The sequence below is a fragment of the Lissotriton helveticus genome, chromosome 9, assembly GCF_964261635.1.
Source record: "Lissotriton helveticus chromosome 9, aLisHel1.1, whole genome shotgun sequence".
Taxonomy (NCBI): domain Eukaryota; kingdom Metazoa; phylum Chordata; class Amphibia; order Caudata; family Salamandridae; genus Lissotriton; species Lissotriton helveticus.
Genome location: NC_136070.1, coordinates 397,179,911 through 397,202,024, shown reverse-complemented (window position 1 = coordinate 397,202,024; position 22,114 = coordinate 397,179,911). Strand labels below are relative to the sequence as shown.

General features: G+C 46.5%; 1 protein-coding gene across 1 annotated transcript in view; it reads right to left on the bottom strand.

Moving 5' to 3' along the window:
* The window catches only part of LOC144781356 (cholesterol 24-hydroxylase-like), a 457,687-nt gene that overhangs the window by 165,516 nt on the left and 270,057 nt on the right, over positions 1-22,114 (bottom strand). The window contains exon 10 of the mRNA XM_078660145.1: positions 3,907-3,979. Coding sequence (XP_078516271.1) covers positions 3,907-3,979 — 73 coding nt within the window. The remainder of the gene's footprint in view (positions 1-3,906; positions 3,980-22,114) is intronic.

Below are 22,114 nucleotides of genomic sequence, written 5' to 3'. Positions count from 1 at the left end.
TTTGTTGATTGTTGAGGGGTTAAGAGGGGGGCCCAGCCCGGCCTCTTCCGGTCTCTAACGGGCTCAAATGGGCCGGCCCTTGGCCCGGGCTTTGCCCGGCATGCGCCAGTGTGTGTCCCGTGAAGCGGGTGCCTTTGAGGTTTTCTCCCAAGGGAGCTCAGGTGTGGCGAAGCAGGGTGTCCTGGGACTAGCAGTCCCCTCTTGCAGAATGCGGCTGAGTGTGCAAAATCAAACGAAGCGGCTCCCACCAAGCAGGTGCCGTGAGCAGCTTTGAGGTCTTCTCCCAAGGGCGCTCAGGTGTGGCGAAGCAGGGCATCCTGGGACTAGCAGTCCCCTCCTGCAGAATGCGCCTGAGTGCGGCCAAATCAAGCAAATCTTTCTCATATGTTTGTCTGTTCCAAAAGTGAGAATTGTTAGTCACTCCTTGTTATTCACAGTATCCCAAATTTGGAATGACGTCACAATATCTCTATTTTAAAAATATTTTAGTGCCTCTGGTATTTTTATCTATGCCGTTAGCTAGCAGTGTTCCTTGCTGACCACACACTATAGCACCAGGATGCCCAAGGTAGGTTGTACAGAACTTTACACATATTCCTGTTCTATGTCATCCTACTACAAAAGATACTTACACCAGGACTTATTTGAGACATAACTGATGTTTTGGAGTCAATGGTTCTATAATATGGAATTACAGCAATAATGTTATCATGATGTCTCATGCCATCTATTTTTATAGAAAATAGGGATGCTAAGATTCCATTGATTTCAGAACATATTTGTTATTTCCTCCATTGCAGTAGATGCGGACAGTGTAATGCTGGGAGTTGTATCAGTCTCTCTTGAGCAATATACCTACCTGGTCCCTGGTCTGATTCCATGTGACTGCTATGGACAATTGCCTGGTTCAGATATTTCCAGGTGTGCTTCTGTTTCTTTACTGCCACAGATCTCATCAGCAATGAGATGGGGATACTACGCCTGCTTTCTAATATCAGGTAAACGTAACTATTTTGTAATAAGGTATTGGGTACCACCACTTTTCAAACTAAAACAACATTTTGAAAAGATTGTATGCTTTTTATATGGATATAGATAAAAATGAATGAGAACTTTACACTGAAATTCAAAGACCGAGGCCTTGAGTAACTAATCAAAGGGTTTGCCTAACACATATTGGCCAATACAAATTTTAAAACCAATCAGTGATAGAATTAGTATGAAAGTATCAGCATAAGCATCATGAATAAAAACAAAAGATTATATACTAAAGCTTTATTCATTTTATTGGAGAAAGTGAACTGGTAGCAAGGCCGGTGCTGAGGACGCCCGGTGCAACAATATTTTCTGGTGCCCCACCATGACCTCCTTCTCTACGGGCTCCCTTACTACCACCCTCCAACATAGCCCCTGATCTTTCCATAGCCTCTCTCTCACATGCATTTCATTTGTTTTATAGTGCTCAGCATACCAGTGTAGGGTGTCAGAGCAGTTTACATCACACACAATATACAGAGACAGTGACTTATACTTGTGCAAATCAATCTATAAGAAATGGTATGTACAACAATGAAGATTTCTAATCAGATGTCATTCACATCAGTGGGCAGTATATAACAGTGTTTGGTCTGGAGAAGCCCAAACTCTGGATTTAAAATGTACCACGGCGACTGGGATTGGCATTACTAATAAGAGTATACTTCTGCCCAAACTAACCCTTTTTAGCAACATTTGGATAATGAAAGACTGGGGTAAAACATAAGTCTCCATCCCTATGCCTTGCAGTTTGTATGTCACTCTTTTATGATAGTTCATAGGTCACTGCGTTATATTAGGATTGTAACTTATGAACTGCAAGTAAGAAAAAGATCTCTTTAACAAAAACAGTAACCCAGTGAGCTATCCACATAAAATACAGTTCTGTGATCTGCATGGAATTGTTCTTTGCAGGAGGCACATTAACCCTCTGCACTACTTAATGATGAGACAGAACTGCCACTAGACAACGCTCATCTTTCACCAGCAGAAGCATTACTCAGCAGAGTTATCTTGACATTTTCATTGCTGCCCGAAAAAGGGAAACAGTCAGAACACCACGGTTTAAATCACGAGTGTTCCAACTCTGCAAGCCAAACCACGCTTGCCTTAGCCACGATATGCCCTAACCACGCATATGCATGGTTAAGGCAATGCACGGTCTAGCTGCTAGCTGCTGCGGACCGAAGCAGGATGACCTTGCAGGAAGCAGTGATGTAAGTGAGACTGGGTGTAGTTCTGGGCTGGGGTAGTAGGCTGGGAGGGTCAGGGTGGTTTTATGGGCTGGGGGAGTCGGGGTTCGTTTTGTGGGCTGGAGTGGGTCGGGAGTTGTTTTGTGGCCAGGGGTGGGGTGGGGATTGTTTTGTGGAATGGTAGTGGGTTGGGGATAGTCTTGTGGGCTCATGGTGTTGGGTAGTTTTGTAGGCTGGGGGTGAGTCGGGGGTTCTTTTGTGGGCTGGGGAGGATCGGGTGTAGTTTTGTGGGCTGGAGGTTGGTTGGGGGTAGTTTTGTGGGCTGGGGTGGGTCGGGTAGTTTTCAGGGCTGGGGGTGGGTTGGGTAGGTTTAAGGGTTGGGGCTTGGAGGTAGTTTTTGGGGGTGGGAGATTCAGGGCTAGTTTTCAGGGCTGGGGTGTTGGGCTAGTTTTCAAGGTTTGGGGGGTCTGGGGAAATGTTAAGGGCTGGGGGTTGGAGGTAGTTTTTAGGGCTGGGGGGTTGGGGATAGTTTTCAGGGCTGGGGGTCAGGGGTGGTTTTCAAGGCTGGGGGGTCGAGTAGTTTTTAGGGGTGGAGTACTTTTTTATTAGGGGTTAAGGTATTAGGCCTCAGGGGGAGATGGGAGGGGGATGGGTAGTTGGGTTGTTTTAAGTCTTTGGAGGGGGAGGGGTAGTTTTTTGGGCTGGGTCAGGGATGGGCTGGGTCAGGTTAAGAGACAGGGTTTTAGGCCTCAGGGCAGGGGACGGGAATGGGTAGTTGTGGTAGTTTTTAGGGTTTAGGGGAGGGTGAGTAGTTTTTAAGGCTGGGATTTGGGGTTTGTATAAGGGGTTGAGATAGTTGTAGGGACAGTGCAAGGAGGTTGGAGGGGGTTGAGGTAGTGTTTAAGGGTTAGGGACAGCGTGAGGGTTAGGACGGGGTAGGGGTATTTGGCCCTCAGGGGGGGCAGGGGGAAGTTTGTAGCTTAGGGTGGTGGGGTCACATCCTTAGCCATGCATACCTCTTTACCATTCATGTGTCTACCACAAAATTACGTGGTACAGGCATACGTGGTAAAGGAATGCGTGGTTAAGACGTATTCATTGTTTAGGTTGCATGGTAGAGGCACATGTGGTTTATCCTACAACCCCGAAAAAGAACTCTGCTGCGGGTGCTTTTAAGACAGAAAGTTATTTCCAAACAAAGTACCCCCATCCCACCTGAGGTCAGCGCCAGGCGTGGCTGCACTGCTTCCCTCACCCTAGAGCCAGTCCTGACTGGTAGTATAGTTTTCTCATAGCCTCTCATGAGATTTGTTTTGAAAATGTTTCCTATATATATTATCCCTCATACACCTTCAGGTCTACTTTTGTAGCTTTACACCACTATCTGTGTAGATTATGCAAAGCCCACTCCACTGCATTCACATGGCCCAGCACTCCAGTTCTTTCCATACTGTGCCTTTGCCACTTCAGATGTTTTGAAAGTGAAAAAGGGGCATGCTGTTTTTTAGTGCGCATTCCATGGAGTAACCATGCATTGAGATACATGAAAACATAATTATTGTTTTAGACTGTTTAAATACTCATGCACTACCCTTTAGATAGGTTGAAGTGTATAACAGATGAAGTTATTAAATAAGCAGGAACTTGACACAGTGAGCGGAAGAATCTGTCAACATACTTGTTTAATACTTCAGGTTCACGGGCCAATGACATCACTGCAAATGCCAATTGGTTAGCTGTGGTTTCCTGACCTACAAAGAAAATCAAACGTGTTTAAAAAGTCTAAATCAGATCACTTAGAGCAGCATAATAGCTATCAGCCTTTGAAATAATTTCTTCATTAGTTAAAAACCGCATCCTGAATCTTTCAAAACATGGTTTTGAGGTATTAAAATTGCAGGTTATCATATAGAAGCTCCAGGGCGATCTCTGTTCAGCATCCGTGACTTATTTTTAATCATCAGACAACGACTCAGAAAACCCAATATTCGGCAGCGTCACCACAGAGCTTCTGAGAAAAAACACTTACAGCCTCTTTTGAATGTAGAAGAGCGGACCCTTTCTCCACCAGAATGACAAAGTAAAGCTGGCAGCCATTTTCTAAACATTGGCAGGAACCGACATCACAGCGATTCCTTTCAATGTTTTTCGAAGTTTGTCGCAGGACTTCCTCAACATGATGGAGCCTCATATCAGCCTCATATCAAGCAGCCCTCACCATAGGATTCTTCTCCCACCCGAGGAACTTATTAAGCACTTTCCACTGCCCCTTACCGTCACGGTTTTACGGGCAGTGACGGGCAGGTAAAAATGACCTCTAATTCCGCCCATCTAAATCAGCTGAACGAAATTTCATATAATAGTCTCCACCATGCAAAAACCGTTGAACATCTGGCCCAAAGTGTTTAACAAGTGACATTAAGAAAAAAGTGGTGTTCAAGGTTGCTTCTGATTTATGTCAGCTTAGGACTCAGATACTGACTGGGAAAGCAGCAGTGCAGTGAGACTGAGGAATTTTCTCACATGTCGAGTTTTGCAAAATCCCAGGAATGTAGCAATTAAACAGAGCTGCCCATGTAACCACCAAGCTGTGTAGCATTCTTGCTTTTGGAAGTGTAAATCCTGTACCCTAACTGAGGGTCAGGAATGCCTTCCCTTTTTGTGTACCTAAAGATTATCCATGAGTTGGTGCACTAGTCATACTGGAAGCCACAAGATGAGTTGCATTCTCAGACTACTTAAATGTATAGAAACCGAAGGAAGGGAGTTGGTAATGAGCACACATTCAGATAGTCAGTTGTGTCTGCAGGGATGGATGGGAGCTAAACCTTTATCTATGGCACACAATGTTCATATTATTCCAACTGCCAGTATGTACAGCCTTGTCCATGACCCTATGTACATAACAGTAGGGACTTATAGGTCAGAATATCGAGTATTTAATATAACGCTACCATAACATAATTGCAAAAATATCATTGGCCAAAATATCAAGAAGGTACGTAAAAAGCTAGCTTTACTGTTGTTAACTCAATATCTAAGTATGTTGAAGATCTTTATTTTATCTAGGTACATATAGGTGGAGTTAAGTATACAAACCTATACATACCTACGTTCAGTTCCTTTGCCAATGTTTTGTTGTTGATATTTTCTACTATATTATGATAGTATGTTTTTGAATACTCTGGCACCATACTTGAAAGATGAACATATTTGTACATCAAGTAAGAGGATTATTGACACCCACAACACTGTGTGTTTGCTGGGGATTGAGGAGAGCTTGATAGAATTATGTGCTACACTACTGTTAAGCAGGTAGTATGACTAGAGTGTGCTTGGGGATGCAAATCCATGTCCTCTTTTTACAAGAGTTGTATTACCAGTGATGAAAGTTGTGGAAGCCAGAGAGAGTATGTGTCTGCTTATTGTGTACCTCTTTCAAGACCACTGAGGAAGGACAGAACTAAAGGAAGGCTGAGGGAAAAACACATTTGCCTGCCTGCTAATCATCATATCAAGTTGCTGTAACACAAGCCTCTTCAAATAGGGCAATAAGAAGGACAATAGGACACAAAGGTTTCGAATTTTCCCAGTCAACTAAACCCAGTGGTAGAGAAGCAGTTTAGGGAGATAAGCAATTCAATCCATGTCCGTCGGCTTCGAACTGCCTTTTGGTTCAGTTACTCAATGGGATACAATTTCTGCACAAATGTGGCTTTTAGCTATTATGCACCGGCGGTAAAATCTAGAAAGGGATTCAGTTGTCTAAACTCAAAGGTTTATAAAAATATCAACACATTACCATTTAAGACCACAAGAATATTAAGAGCCACTTAATCTGTTGCTTTTCATATTTAATCTTTAAATGTGAACACATTTCCTCGACTTTCTGATGAAAACGCTTCATGTCCGTAATGAATCATGCCTTCCTTCTGCATGGAAGCAGTTCAAAGCATACAGTACTCTCTAAGTCAAACTCACTGGAGATAATAGTTTTGAGTCTCTATTTTCATACCTAGCAAAGAAGCATTGATTTGTGATATACACTCTAAGGAAGCAGCGTACCTGCCAATAAGAACATCAATTATTTGTACATTTTGAGGCAGATTAACAAGTCCCTTGTGTCACTTTTGCACCGCCGTTGCGTCACTTTTTGTGACGCAGCAGCAGCGTAAACAATGTGCCACATTGCAGCCTATTTACAATGTGACACATCTTGGTAAGGTAAGGTAAGTTAAGTTTATTATGCATAGTTAATTAAAACCTGTACAAAACATTTGACAGTAAAAAAAATTTTTTTTTAAAGTAGTAAAAGAGTTTGGTAGTTATAAACGTCGTTTATGTAGTCCATGTAGTAAAAGACCCAAAATGATTATCTAGCAGTCAACATGAGTACTTGCGACCTAATGGCCATCTACTTGTTGCCTTTGTGAGTGGTCGCCAGTTGTTAGGGTTTTGGCAGTCTTTGCTCTATCTTTGCCAGGAACTTGACATATCTGCAGTTCAATTTGGTGTTTGCAGGGTTCAAGCAGGAGAGTACCGCTTGCCTTCGGGTGCTCGTCCCTATCTGCTTGAACTGTTTCTTTAAGGGCTGTTGGCGGGCTAGTTGAAGCTCTTCACAGAGACAAGTCATGTGGAGTATGTCTCCCTTTCCTTGGCTGCACAGTGGACAGGCTTCTTGGCTGTTACTCCTGAGCCATGGTGGAAGATGCTCTCTACTAGGCAGGACCTCTAGTCTATGTTTCAAGACCTTCAGTTTTATGGTTTTTGAATAGCCCTGGCTGAAGTATGCTTGTGGCGTCAGGGATTTGTACGTGTTTAGTGTCATCCATGCGTGGTTCCTTTTTGCAAAGGCGGCCTTGTCCTCTTGTAGAGAAAGAGATTTGACGTTTTTCCAGACTAGTTTTTTGAATGGATCGTACCCGAGTTGCATGTCCCAGAGCTCAGATGCTTTGACGGCCCCCAATGCTGCCTTCAGGTAAGATCGTGCCTGTGATGCATCCCTGTTTTGTATGTCTTACCACAACAGCGAGTTAAGTGCGTCAGTCGTAGCAGAGCGGAGTTTGTGGCAACAGATAATGTAAGCTCCCTGTCTTGCGAGATCCTGTTTTTGCAAGCCAAACTCCAGCCTTAGTTGCGCGGGGGAGGTGTAAGGCGGGAGCGAAAACATTGTTCTGTAGGCTTTTACCTGGATGGTGTCTAAGTTCCTGGAATCTCTTCCTCGTAGTGCCTCGCTGCCGTAGGAGATTGAGGGGAGTAGCTTTGCCTGAATGACTTTCAGGTAGGGTGTCAAGGTTGGCCCTGACAGTTGGTTGGCTAAGTTTTTCAGTGTGGCGGCAATCATAGTCCCTCTTCTTTTTGTTTCCTGCATCTGCTGGGCAAATGCATGAGCGTAAAATCCGTTACGCTCGCGGATTTTGCGAATTTTCGGTAAATTCGCGATCCGCGAACTCCCGCGAATTTACCGTGAATTCGCAAATCCGCGAGCGGCGGATTCCGGGGGCAAAAGTTCAAGCCTTGCTGGCCTGTTGTAACTATTTTACGATGGCGCCGGCAAGCTGACAGCGCCATCCTAAAATCGTTACTAAGTTAGCTTCAACAGGAAGCTCTAATAGATAAAATAAAGCAGGTGCTCGAGCACCTGCTTTATTTTATCTATTAGAGCTTCCTGTTGAAGCTAATTTAGTAACTATTTTAGGATGGCGCTGGCAGCTTGCCGGCGCCATCGTAAAATAGTTACAACAGGCCAGGAAGGTGAATAAATATGAAGGGCAGGGTTCATTCTGGCACGATGGTCCTGGCACAAAAATTAAACCTCAACCGGAGGCACTTACAGATATCAATTAAGCATGTGCCCTAGTTGAAGCTTAAATTCAGTGACTCATTCATCAGCCCAAAAACAATCGTGAGCGTTGTCAAGGCTGGGCAGATGTGCCTTCTTCCCAAATATACAATCGAAAATCAGCTGTGATGCTGGACAGAGGCCTTTGCATCCTTGACTTTCACGAGCGCAATCCTCGTGCTGTTCCTGTGACCAGGAGCTTCTGTATCTTCATCTGCTGCTCTGATCGGTCTCTGACCTTTTAAACACACAAGTGGCATGTGCACTCGCATGGAAGCCCCGTCCGTTTGGCCCCGCACACACACTCGCGGTGTGCACCGTCTTCCCGCCATTTACCCACTATGATGGACAGCTCACTCAAGGGACCCCTGCGCCCTTCGGCGCGATTGCATAGTAACACATACCTGGTCGCTGTAGACAACTCTCTGGCACTTTAGGCAGCTGTAGTGTAGTAAAAGCATTATACATCTACCCAACGAGGTAGCACTTACTGATTATCCAGTAGAAAGTACTCCAGTTGAGTAGAGGTATGGCACAAAACGGTGGCGTCTTCTTGAATAAATATGAAGGGCAGGGTTCATTCTGGCACGATGGTCCTGGCACAAAAATTAAACCTCAACCGGAGGCACTTACAGATATCAATTAAGCATGTGCCCTAGTTGAAGCTTAAATTCAGTGACTCATTCATCGGCCCAAAAACAATCGTGAGCGTTGTCAAGGCTGGGCAGATGTGCCTTCTTCCCAAATATACCATCGAAAATCAGCTGTGATGCTGGACAGAGGCCTTTGCATCCTTGACTTTCACGAGCGCAATCCTCGTGCTGTTCCTGTGGCCAGGAGCTTCTGTATCTTCATCTGCTGCTCTGATCGGTCTCTGACCTTTTATACACACAAGAGGCATGTGCACTCGCATGGAAGCCCTGTCCGTTTGGCCCCGCCCACACACTCGTGGTGTGCACCGTCTTCCCGCCATTTACCCACTATGATGGACAGCTCACTCAAGGGACCCCTGCGCCCTTCGGCGCGATTGCATAGTAACACACACCTGGTCGCTGTAGACAACTCTCTGGCACTTTAGGCAGCTGTAGTGTAGTAAAAGCACTATACATCTACCCAACGAGGTAGCACTTACTGATTATCCAGTAGAAAGTACTCCAGTTGAGTAGAGGTATGGCACAAAACGGTGGCGTCTTCTTGAATAAATATGAAGGGCAGGGTTCATTCTGGCACGATGGTCCTGGCACAAAAATTAAACCTCAACCGGAGGCACTTACAGATATCAATTAAGCATGTGCCCTAGTTGAAGCTTAAATTCAGTGACTCATTCATCGGCCCAAAAAACAATCGTGAGCGTTGTCAAGGCTGGGCAGATGTGCCTTCTTCCCAAATATACCATCGAAAATCAGCTGTGATGCTGGACAGAGGCCTTTGCATCCTTCATCTGCTGCTCTGATCGGTCTCTGACCTTTTATACACACAAGAGGCATGTGCACTCGCATGGAAGCCCCGCCCCAAATCCACAGATACGCAAATCCGCAAAATCCGTGGATTTTGCGGATCCACGATCCGTGAATACACAAATCCGCGAATCGTGGATCCGCAAAATCCGCCCATGCTTAACCTTCACTGTCAAAGATGACTCCCAGATATATATATTCGCGTGATAGCTCTATTTTCTAGCCGCCCAGAGTCAAGGACTTATGGTGTTTGTTCTTGGTGTTGATTGACATCGTGCGTGTTTTACTCAGGTTTATTTTTAAGTTGTTTTCAGTTGCATAGCTGTGCATTTCGATGAGCAGCTTCTGAAGGCCAGTGTGAGTGTGGTTGAGAAGTACAACGTCATCCGCGTATAGTAGGTTACTAAGAGTTTTTCCTCCCAGCCTTGGGGAATCGGAGTTGCATGTGTTGAGTAGGCTTGGTAGATCTGCCATAAATAGGTTAAACAATATCGGGGCAAGCACACACCCTTGTTTGAGGCCTTTGGTGGTGCGAACTTTGGATGACAAATGGGCGCCGCTTCAAAGCTTCACCTGCACCCAGGTATCAGAGTGGAGAAGCTTCAGCATGTTTAAAGTTGGTTACGGTATACCCCATTGTCCTAGTTTCCACCAAAGCCTGCCTCTCTCGATGTTATCGAATGCTGTGCTGAAATCAATATAACACGGGTGCAGCTGCAGTTTTTTTGTTTTTGCTGCATCGATAATCAGTGAGATAGCCAGGATGTTGGTTGCTGTTCCAGTGTTATTGCGAAAACCCGTCTGGTTCAAGGGTATGATCTGGTTTGATTCCGCCCATGACACAATCTCCTCTAAGATGGTTCCCGCAAAGTATTTTGCCTCGTTGTCGAGGAGGGCTATTAGGCGATAGTTGTTGGGGGTCATTTTGTCGCCTTTTTTGTGTATGGGGACGATCGTCGACCCTCTCCAAGAGTCTGGGATATGATTTAAGAGTCTGATTTCCGCAAAAAGCGGTTGCATGATGGTCGCCCATTCTGTGTTTTTTTTCCTTGAACAGGGCTGGTGGAATACCATTGTGACCTGGAGCTCCTTCTTTCCTGCCCTTGCAGATCTGCTTTGTGATTAAGGCTATCTGCTGGGCAGCGGATTTGCCAAGGTGTCTTTGGGCTGGGTTTGCTCTCTCTTGGTGAGTGACTCTGGCATGGGCATAGTAGAGGCTAGCTCTGTGATGTTACTTCTAAGCATGGGCGTAAAATCCGCTCCGCTCGCGGATTTTTCGGATTTTCGGCAAATCCGCAATCCGCGAACGCTCGCGAATTTGTCGAAAATCCGTGAATCCGCTCGCGGCGGATTTTTTGCTTGGTTGCGGCGCGCGGCGTGGTGCACGGCGTTCACTTTCCGTCATTTTAGCGTTTGCCGAGTTGTTTTTCTTTGCGAGTGACGCGCCATTTTAGATCTTGCTGCGTGTTCCCGCGGGAGTTTGTCGCCCGCGAATACGTACTCGCGGCTTGCCACCTTGCACAGCACACCTCGCGAGAGTTCGCAATTGCGAACATGTAGTTGCGGCGGAAAGGAACAATCTCGCACTTGCGAAATAGAGATTTTGCAATTTCGCACAAGAAAATCACCAGCAAACAGGATAAACCTTCAGAAAATTATGATTTTTATCAGAATCACTCCTCAGGTTGACATTTGCATGGCCTTTTTTTTTGCAAGGAGTCCATTTTGGGGGGGGGGGGGAGGAAGGAAGTGCCCCACAGTCTCCAACTTCCTGTTCCTGTTCAGCAGGCTCCTCCCAGTGCTTTGTCCATCTCCTGGTCACTTTCATTTTGATCTGGAGCTGGAAGGATTACTTTTTGTGGGTGCTGCTGGATATTTGGATTTGAGGCCTTTTTGACTGTCTTTGGATCACTTTTGGATTAGAAATCAACTTTCACAAGTAAGTTTGTTTGGGGCATTACAGTTGCTGCAAGTACAATTTTGGAACTTTTTCAGAAAATTAAATAAATTATATTGTGGGTAGCCACAGTATCCAGTAGGACCAGGGTTGGTTATGGGTGCATGATACAACTGTTTTGTTGAATTTAAACACCATTGAGGCCATGGATGGGCTGGGATTGTGCAGATTTTATTGTTTTTTGTCGTTTTTTTGGGCCTGCTGGTGTGGCCCTTTGCCCAGGGGTGGTGAGTGTTGCATGGGCCTAGTCTTTCTGTGGGGTGTCTTCTTGAATTTAAACATAATTGAGGCCATGGATGGGCTGGGATTGTGCTTATTTTATTGTTTTTTGTCGTTTTTGGGGGGCTGCTGGTGTGGCCTTTTGCTTGCCCAGGGGTGGTGGTGGTGCATGGACTGAGTGTGCCTGTGGTGTTGTCTCACTCTCTTTGATGTAAACATCATGGATGGCATTGGATTGTGGTGATTTCTGGCTGTTTTTCTGTTTTTTGGGGGTGTACTGTTGATGTGGTCTGGCCATGTGGGTGGTGGTGGTGGCCATCTTGAGTGCTGGCTGGTACAGGCAACATGTGCTTGGGGTGTAAGGGGGCCATTTTGAGGAGAGGCAGTGTCTGAGGCCTGCACTTATTTTGCCTACTTTTCATCCCTTATGCCCAGGGGTAGTGAGTGTTGCATGGGCCTAGTGTTTCTGAGGGGTGTCTTCTTGAATTTAAACACCATTGAGGCCATGGATGGGCTGGGATTGTGCAGATTTTATTGTTTTTTGTCGTTTTTTTGGGCCTGCTGGTGTGGCCCTTTGCCCAGGGGTGGTGAGTGTTGCATGGGCCTAGTCTTTCTGTGGGGTGTCTTCTTGAATTTAAACACCATTGAGGCCATGGATGGGCTGGGATTGTGCAGATTTTATTGTTTTTTGTCGTTTTTTTGGGCCTGCTGGTGTGGCCCTTTGCCCAGGGGTGGTGAGTGTTGCATGGGCCTAGTCTTTCTGTGGGGTGTCTTCTTGAATTTAAACATAATTGAGGCCATGGATGGGCTGGGATTGTGCTTATTTTATTGTTTTTTGTCGTTTTTGGGGGGCTGCTGGTGTGGCCTTTTGCTTGCCCAGGGGTGGTGGTGGTGCATGGACTGAGTGTGCCTGTGGTGTTGTCTCACTCTCTTTGATGTAAACATCATGGATGGCATTGGATTGTGGTGATTTCTGGCTGTTTTTCTGTTTTTTGGGGGTGTACTGTTGATGTGGACTGGCCATGTGGGTGGTGGTGGTGGCCATCTTGAGTGCTGGCTGGTACAGGCAACATGTGCTTGGGGTGTAAGGGGGCCATTTTGAGGAGAGGCAGTGTCTGAGGCCTGCACTTATTTTGCCTACTTTTCATCCCTTATGCCCAGGGGTAGTGAGTGTTGCATGGGCCTAGTGTTTCTGAGGGGTGTCTTCTTGAATTTAAACACCATTGAGGCCATGGATGGGCTGGGATTGTGCAGATTTTATTGTTTTTTGTCGTTTTTTTGGGCCTGCTGGTGTGGCCCTTTGCCCAGGGGTGGTGAGTGTTGCATGGGCCTAGTCTTTCTGTGGGGTGTCTTCTTGAATTTAAACACCATTGAGGCCATGGATGGGCTGGGATTGTGCAGATTTTATTGTTTTTTGTCGTTTTTTTGGGCCTGCTGGTGTGGCCCTTTGCCCAGGGGTGGTGAGTGTTGCATGGGCCTAGTCTTTCTGTGGGGTGTCTTCTTGAATTTAAACACCATTGAGGCCATGGATGGGCTGGGATTGTGCAGATTTTATTGTTTTTTGTCGTTTTTTTGGGCCTGCTGGTGTGGCCCTTTGCCCAGGGGTGGTGAGTGTTGCATGGGCCTAGTCTTTCTGTGGGGTGTCTTCTTGAATTTAAACATAATTGAGGCCATGGATGGGCTGGGATTGTGCTTATTTTATTGTTTTTTGTCGTTTTTGGGGGGCTGCTGGTGTGGCCTTTTGCTTGCCCAGGGGTGGTGGTGGTGCATGGACTGAGTGTGCCTGTGGTGTTGTCTCACTCTTTTTGATGTAAACATCATGGATGGCATTGGATTGTGGTGATTTCTGGCAGTTTTTCTGTTTTTTGGGGGTGTACTGTTGATGTGGACTGGCCATGTGGGTGGTGGTGGTGGCCATCTTGAGTGCTGGCTGGTACAGGCAACATGTGCTTGGGGTGTAAGGGGGCCATTTTGAGGAGAGGCAGTGTCTGAGGCCTGCACTTATTTTGCCTACTTTTCATCCCTTATGCCCAGGGGTAGTGAGTGTTGCATGGGCCTAGTGTTTCTGAGGGGTGTCTTCTTGAATTTAAACACCATTGAGGTCATGGATGGACTGGGAATGTGCAGATTTTATTGGTTTTTGTCGTTTTTTTGGGCCTGCTGGTGTGGCCCTTTGCCCAGGGGTGGTGAGTGTTGCATGGGCCTAGTCTTTCTGTGGGGTGTCTTCTTGAATTTAAACACCATTGAGGCCATGGATGGGCTGGGATTGTGCAGATTTTATTGTTTTTTGTCGTTTTTTTGGGCCTGCTGGTGTGGCCCTTTGCCCAGGGGTGGTGAGTGTTGCATGGGCCTAGTCTTTCTGTGGGGTGTCTTCTTGAATTTAAACATAATTGAGGCCATGGATGGGCTGGGATTGTGCTTATTTTATTGTTTTTTGTCGTTTTTGGGGGGCTGCTGGTGTGGCCTTTTGCTTGCCCAGGGGTGGTGGTGGTGCATGGACTGAGTGTGCCTGTGGTGTTGTCTCACTCTCTTTGATGTAAACATCATGGATGGCATTGGATTGTGGTGATTTCTGGCTGTTTTTCTGTTTTTTGGGGGTGTACTGTTGATGTGGACTGGCCATGTGGGTGGTGGTGGTGGCCATCTTGAGTGCTGGCTGGTACAGGCAACATGTGCTTGGGGTGTAAGGGGGCCATTTTGAGGAGAGGCAGTGTCTGAGGCCTGCACTTATTTTGCCTACTTTTCATCCCTTATGCCCAGGGGTAGTGAGTGTTGCATACTTGCATGTCCCTAGTCTTTCTGTGGGGTGTCTTCAATGTAAACATCATGGATGGCATGGGATTGTGCTCATTTTTCTGTGTTTTGTCGATTTTTTGGGGTGTATAACTGAACTGATGTTCCTCTGTCTTCCATTGCTTTTAGGTGCACAAGAAGACTCAATAGAACCACCAGTGCCAGGAAGAAGTCCTGCAGCGGTGTGTGCAGCATAACGTCACGCGACGTCACGTCTGGACACAGAACCCTCTGCAACTCGTGCAACTGCTGCCTGCTGACCTGCTCTGAAGAAGATGGCCCCAAAAAAAGTAACCCGTAGCTCCTCTAGCAAGAAAGGTGCCAGTAAGGAGCAGAAGAAGCAAGTTACCAAGGACACTGGTGTGCCGCCCGCCCCTTTTTTTGTGAGTAAAAAAAAAAGTATGCCTGCAGCAGCTGCAGCGGGATCTGCTGGGGACCAAGCTGGCAGCAGCACCCCCGCTCCATTGGGCTCAGTGCCACCACCACCACCACGCCAACTTAAGTCCAAGCCCTTGAGTGCTGCAGAGGCAGCCAGTATACTTCTTCAATCACCATCGACCAGTGATGTTGGCTCATCGCAAGAAAGCAGCAGCAATGTCCCTCAATCAACACAGGTTGTTGTAGCTCATCTGACGAGTGTTGAACAACCACAGCGGCAACAACAATCACATGTGCAAGTACAAGCCCAAGTACATGTGGAAGGAGAGGCAGCGCAAGGAGATGCGCATGCAGAGGTGCATGGAGTGTCACAACAAGTGCCCACAATAGTTGTTCCTCCCGAAGTAGGGGCACATCAGGAAATCGACAATCAAGGCGAGGTATCATTTGAGGAAGCCACTCCTCCTGATGATCCTTCATTGTCTTCCACAACCCTAGCAAGGAAGAGATCAAGGGTGGTGTCTACATCCTCTTCAAGCACACCTCCTTCTGATGATACGGATCAAACTTGGGAACCAGCACCACAGCCGTCTGAGAGTGAGGCACACCATGATCCAACAAAGGTACTTAAGCGTAAAAGGAAGCTCGTCCAAAGTCTCAGACTTATGGAGTGTGATGAGGCTCAACAAGAAGTGGCGGATACTGCTGCTGATGAAGACTCTGCCAACGACGACCCAGTCATCATAAAGGTCACTGCAGCCCCAGCGGGCATGCAGCAAACAGACATTTTGACCCTAGCCCGAAGAGCTGCTGCGCGTGATGATGATGATGATGATGTTGTCGATGAGGAGGCAGTGGAAACACCACAATCATTGGAGTTAAGTAGTACACCAACTCGTCCCGCTTCCATATTTCTTTCTGGCAAGAAGAGACCTGCGTCAACCTCGACCTTAATTAGTGGCGGTGAAAGTGGAAAACGTACAAAAGTTGGCCAATCCAGATCCTCCACTTCATCTGGCATTAGATTCATGACCACCACCACCACCAGTATCGCCGCCTCCTCCAGGTCCCACAGACACTTCAAGTCCCCAGTTTGGGACTTCTTTACTGTTTGTCCCAAAAATCCATTTTGCCATTTGTACCCTTTGTAAGCTTGCAGTTAGTCGTGGTAAGCCAGGTAGCAACTATGGTACCGGCGGCCAGAGTGGTCATCTTGACAGAAAGCACGCTGTCCAATGGTTTGCGCACCTAGCTGCGATCAAGAAAGGCCAAAATCAAGGAAACGTTGATGTTTCATCTGATGTTGACGAGCAGGAAGAAGACGTGTCAAACACTTCCCTTACACCCAGTACCCCTCTCAGCAGCACACCCAATGTGAGGCACACTAAGAGTGTTGGAGCGAGTGAGACACCAACGCACAAAAGTTCACCAGCGAGCAAAATTGGGTCAACGAAGTCATTATCAGCCCGTAAATGCTTGGTCCAGGCCAACATTAGAACAATGCTTACTTCAGACGTGCCATATGAACGCAACCACCCACTGACGCGTCTGTATAACACTAAGCTGGCTAAAATGCTAGCTGTGGACCTTCTACCTTTTTCTTTTGTAGAAGCGGTAGGTTTTCTTGAATTAGTTGCAATGCTCTGCCCTAAATGGAAGGTTCCGAGCCGGTTCTATTTTGCCAGAGTTGCGGTTCCAGCACTACATGAAGATGTGCTGCAGGCGATTGGGGCAGCTTTGCAGAAGAGTGCTGTTCACACAATACATCTGACAACAGACATGTGGACCAGTGGCCCAGGCGATGATTACATGTGCATCACTGCACACTGGGTCTCTTTTTCAGGTGTTATAGCAAAGCTAAACGCAGGTGTTGACCCGGACCAAGTTTTCAAAGCTGCTCGGAAACATGCAACACTAGCCATGTTTGCCTTGGAGAAAAGTCACACAGCAGAAAACCTTTTGGAAGAGTTTGACAAAAAGGTGTTGTCAATGCTATCCCCCCTAAAACGCAAGATTGGTTATGTTTCCACGGATAATGGCGCCAATGTAGTTAAGGCCATGTCACAGGGTCACCATGTTAGAGTGCCGTGTTTGGCGCACTGTATCAACCTGGTAGTTCAAAAATTCTTGAGTGATAAAGAGAGTCCAGCGTTCGAGGTAATGGCCACCTGCCGCAAAATGTGCAACCATTTCAGCCATTCTTTTAAGGCCCGGAAGCATCTGCGGAGACTGCTACTTCAACGTGGAATGCCAGTGAAAGCACTCATCCAGGAGGTGGCAACACGTTGGAACTCAACCTTCTACATGCTTGAGCGTCTGCATGAGCAGTATACGGTACTCGATCACTATTTCTTGACAGAGGCTACATCTCAGAAGGAGGACCTGCGGATGAGTAAGGCGCAATGGGCCATAGTTAAAAGCCTGACAGACATGCTTCGTCCTTTTGAGTTCTTCACGCGTGCAGTCAGCCAGGAGGACTGTAATTTGGGAAAAGCTATCCCATTGTTGTGCATACTGGAGCACCAACTGATGGCGGTTTCTTCTGAGTTTGAAAAAGATGAAAAAAAAAAAAACCATTTCATTTTGTCTGAGAAATTATTACATCGCCTACGTGGTGATGAACGTCTTAAAAACATCAACTCAGATCAGCATTACATTTGTGCTACTATTCTGGATCCACGCTACAAAAAGGCGCTGGCAGACAACGCATTCTTTCCTTTCGCTGATGCAGATGTTCAAAAGTACAAACATTGGTTAGCCTGGTCAGCCAAGAGGTTTGAAAAAGAACGGCAGGTTATTGAAGGAGAAGCCAGTACATCAGCATCAGCATCAGCAGGCCATCCGCAGTCACAAGAATCCACTTCTGCACCTGTGGCTGGGGCACAAGTGACCTCTCAGCCGTTAAAGACACCGGCAACTGGATCATCTGCACCACACACAATGACAACACTAACAGTGGCTGGGGAGGAGGATTGGCTAAGTTTGATGGGGTATGGTTCTCTAAAAAATGTCACAGGCACAGCAAAAAGTAAGCAAAGTGGAGGAACAGTTGATGACCTTGAGTCGATGGTGCAGGACTATCTGAATGACTCAACAGTGGTCTTTCTTAATGAGGAGCCATTGCAGTATTGGCATGGCAAAAAACAATTGTGGCCACAGCTCTACAACCTGGCTATAAACTATTTGTCTTGCCCACTCGCAAGTGTGTCTTCTGAACGTGTTTTCAGTGCTGCTGGTGGCATTGTAACTGCCAAACGGAGCCGCCTATCGCCCAAAAATGTGGAGCGGCTGACAATGATCAAGATGAATCAGCACCTCATACCACCAGATTACAAAGTGCGAGAAAGCACGCCACATGAAGACGATGAGGACAGCAACGTAGATGAGGGGATTTTTTCTCTGTTCGGTGCCACTGACCTCATCCAGCCTGAATTCGCAGAGTATGATGACGAAATCTTGTTCTTATTCCCTGACACCGAGCCCTGAAAATGAGACAATCAATCAAGAACTTTCTTTTTCGTCCTTATTCACTTTTATTCCTGTGTGCTTTGTGTCTCTCTTTCTTTGTTTTGCACAGTTAATTTAATTCAAACTTTAATCACCTAATCCCAAAAACAAGACCATCATCAGAACTGTCTTCACTTGTTTGCTTATTGATTTGAAGGTGCCGCAGTCTACATTCCTCAGGTTCACAAGTTCTGAAGAACATGCTCCTCTATCCTCCTCCTCCAGACTGCGATTTCCCTCCAAGCAGAGTGCTGGATTACGCACAATGAAGAAAGACTCAGCACTTGTGGGGGTGTTGTACTTCTTTGCGGGTGAGTTGACGGTTTTGGGCCCATTGCTGTGAAGCTCTAATAATGGACAAAAGTGTTTTGGACCAAATATGAGGTGGAAATTTCTTGCCGTTTTTGCTGACTTGCTTGCCTTTGAGGTGCTCTTTGGCGGGGTTCCGGGGGTTTGTGTGTAATTTTTGGTGTCTGTCGAAGCACTGCTGCGACAGTCTAATCTTGATTGCATTTGCTTTTCAGGAAATCCGTGGTGGAAAACAGGAGTTATGATGATTGATGATGACCTAGCTGCACAGCGCGTTACTTTGGACCGAAGGCCGAGAGATATTGTAAGTATGAGATTTAGCTTTTTCGCTGTTTGGGGGTGTTGTCGGGTGTTTTTTTGCGGGTGGGTTGGCGCCGGCGGGTCTTGCCTGGGGCATTCCTGGGAAGGTCTAATACCGGATACAAGTGTTTTGGACAAAATCCATAAGGAACAGCCTTTTTTTTGCCATTTCTTCAGACATCTTGCTCAATGTAGCCTTTTGGGGGGCTTCCTGCTGTTCGTGGGTGGGTTGTGGCCGGGGTCTCTGTCGAAGCACTGCTGCGACAGTCTAATCTTGATTGCATTTGCTTTTCAGGAAATCCGTGGTGGAAAACAGGAGTTATGATGATTGATGATGACCTAGCTGCACAGCGCGTTACTTTGGACCGAAGGCCGAGAGATATTGTAAGTATGAGATTTAGCTTTTTCGCTGTTTGGGGGTGTTGTCGGGTGTTTTTTTGCGGGTGGGTTGGCGCCGGCGGGTCTTGCCTGGGGCATTCCTGGGAAGGTCTAATACCGGATACAAGTGTTTTGGACAAAATCCATAAGGAACAGCCTTTTTTTTGCCATTTCTTCAGACATCTTGCTCAATGTAGCGTTTTGGGGGGCTTCCTGCTGTTCGTGGGTGGGTTGCGGCCGGGGTCTCTGTCGAAGCACTGCTGCGACAGTCTAATCTTGATTGCATTTGCTTTTCAGGAAATCCGTGGTGGAAAACAGGAGTTATGATGATTGATGATGATGACGACCTAGCTGCACAGCGCCGCGTTTGGACCGAAGGCCGAGAGACATTGTAAGTATGAGATTTAGCTTTTTCGCTGTTTGGTGGTGTTGTGTCGCGTGTTTTTTTGCGGGTGGGTTGGCGGGTCTTGCCTGGGGCATTCCTGGGAAGGTCTAATACCGGCTAGAAGTTTGTTGGACAAAATCCATAAGGAAACACCAGTTTTTGCACTTTTTGTAAGTTAGGGTTCGTTAGGGTTAGCCCTAGCAGCAGGATTGCATGTGTTTAGGGGGGTTCTATTGCAACGCGGTTCTGTTGTTGTAGAGCACTGTTGGAGCGATGCTGGCTATGGATACTTTTGCTTGCAGGCAAGTGGTTTGAATACAATCCACGGTCTGTATTTGGGTCTACTGTTACTTTCAAAGTACGTTTTGTAACCATTTTTCTGCTAGGCATCGTTTTTGGAGATATGATTGGGTTCTTCTACATTTTTGCGACTGGCTTTAGTAAGGGTCTTGGTGGGAGCATTGCTGGGAAGGTCAAATTTTGTTCTAAAACACAGTAGTACACCCACCTTGAGGGGAAAGATCCGCTATAATATTTTGGCCATACTTATTGATCCTTAAAAAGGTGACTCAGACAGAGCACGCAATTTCAAAAATATTGTACTGTCTATTAGGGAAATCAAAGTGTGACTTTTTGAACCACACAGCGTACATACCTTTTATTTATTTATCAGTGGTATTGTAATAGCACTTCCTGTTTTCCGTTCAATAATTACAGGCCGGGTTTCAGTCAACATCCGCCAGGCAGGCAGTGGACAGGGTGTCTCTTCTGTCAGTGGTCACCACCACATTGATGGACGAAGCGTCAGCTGGAATGGAGGAGTGCCGCCAATAAGAGGAATTGTTTGCTGCATGCAACTTACTTACCAATTTCAACAGGACAACTCCAACAACATACGCAATACAGATACAGTATCCATTGTTGTCTTTTATTCTATGAGTGTGACTGCATGTGCTTACCTTTACTTTGTAACCAAAGATTGTCTGTAAACTCTGTATCTTCAATTATTGTTTGTCCATGCTCTGCTTTTTTTTTCTTCTCTCAACAAAACCTACCCAAAAAGAAACCCCCATTCCCATCCATTTTACAAACCCTAACCCTCTTCCCCCGGGCTGTGTTGTTTTGCTTGATGTCTGACTAAAATGACATCAATAATTCCACACACTTGCTGGGGAGGATAAGGTGATAGCAGCAACAGGCTGGTGAAGGAATACGAGGATATCTTCTAGACTTACTCAGCTTCAGTACTATATCTTCTAGTAGTAGTAGCCAATGTCAAATAAATTCAACGCAAGTACTAGTTATACTTGCAATACTTTACCATTTGTTAGGCTACATTATGGCACTGTTCTAGTGTACTGTCACCTGCTATTTTCTCGATCGTACCGTAACCGTTGTAATGCTACAGTAAGGAGTACAAACAAGGTTTTGTTTTCTTTTTTTCCATAGGCATGCAACTGCCACTGTGTCACACCACTAGTAACACCGCAATGAGGAAATGTCACCCGCCCAGGAATGACAACGTTAATCCCCATTTCACCTGGAGCCAGCCCTGGGCCTAGCCCTAATTTCTAACACAAATTACAGGTAAGATAAGCGTTTGGTGGGAGGTAGTATAATGGAGTATTATTTCGGAGTAGACAAGAGATTGACGGTTGTACTACTAAAGTCCTACGACTGTTCAGGAAAACAAAGTTACTGTTACACCCCCGCCCCCCACCCACCAGACTGAAAAGCAGTAAAAAACAGGTATGGTCAGATAAAGTAGTTGAAAAATATATTTATTTATCCCTAACAAAATAATCTCCCTCACCCACCCTAACCCCAACGATTGTCTCTGAAACGTCCCAAAACGATCCCAACTCCCAAATCCCACCCCCCAAAAGTCTATAAAAAAAGGGCAAGGGACACTCCACTACTGGAGGGTGCTGGTGCTGGTGCATGATGCGGCATGGGCATCATACTCCTTGCGGAGGGTGGCAAGCTCGGAGCGGAGGCCCTTAACCAAGGTCTTATACCTCAGGACCTCCTGCTCCAGGTTGGACATGCGGACTCGTAGGCGGTGTTGGCGTTCCTTGCAGCTCCTGTGGGGGGCAGCTGGTATTTCGGGTGCTTGGCGGTGGCGGTCGGCTTTCTTAGCCCGGCTCGGTCCCGCTGGTTTAGTCACGGAGGAGGATGCAGTGGTCACAGTCGAAGATGTTGCCCCGCTCGACTGCGTGTCCTCCTCCTCCTCCAGGGCCACCAGCCGCCGATACTCGGCGACTGTGGCCTCCAGCCTCCGTTGCCGGGCCAATCTAGCCTGCTCCCTCCTTGTTGTTGATTTGGAAGGAGCAACTATATGAAGAAAGAAAGACATAGTCT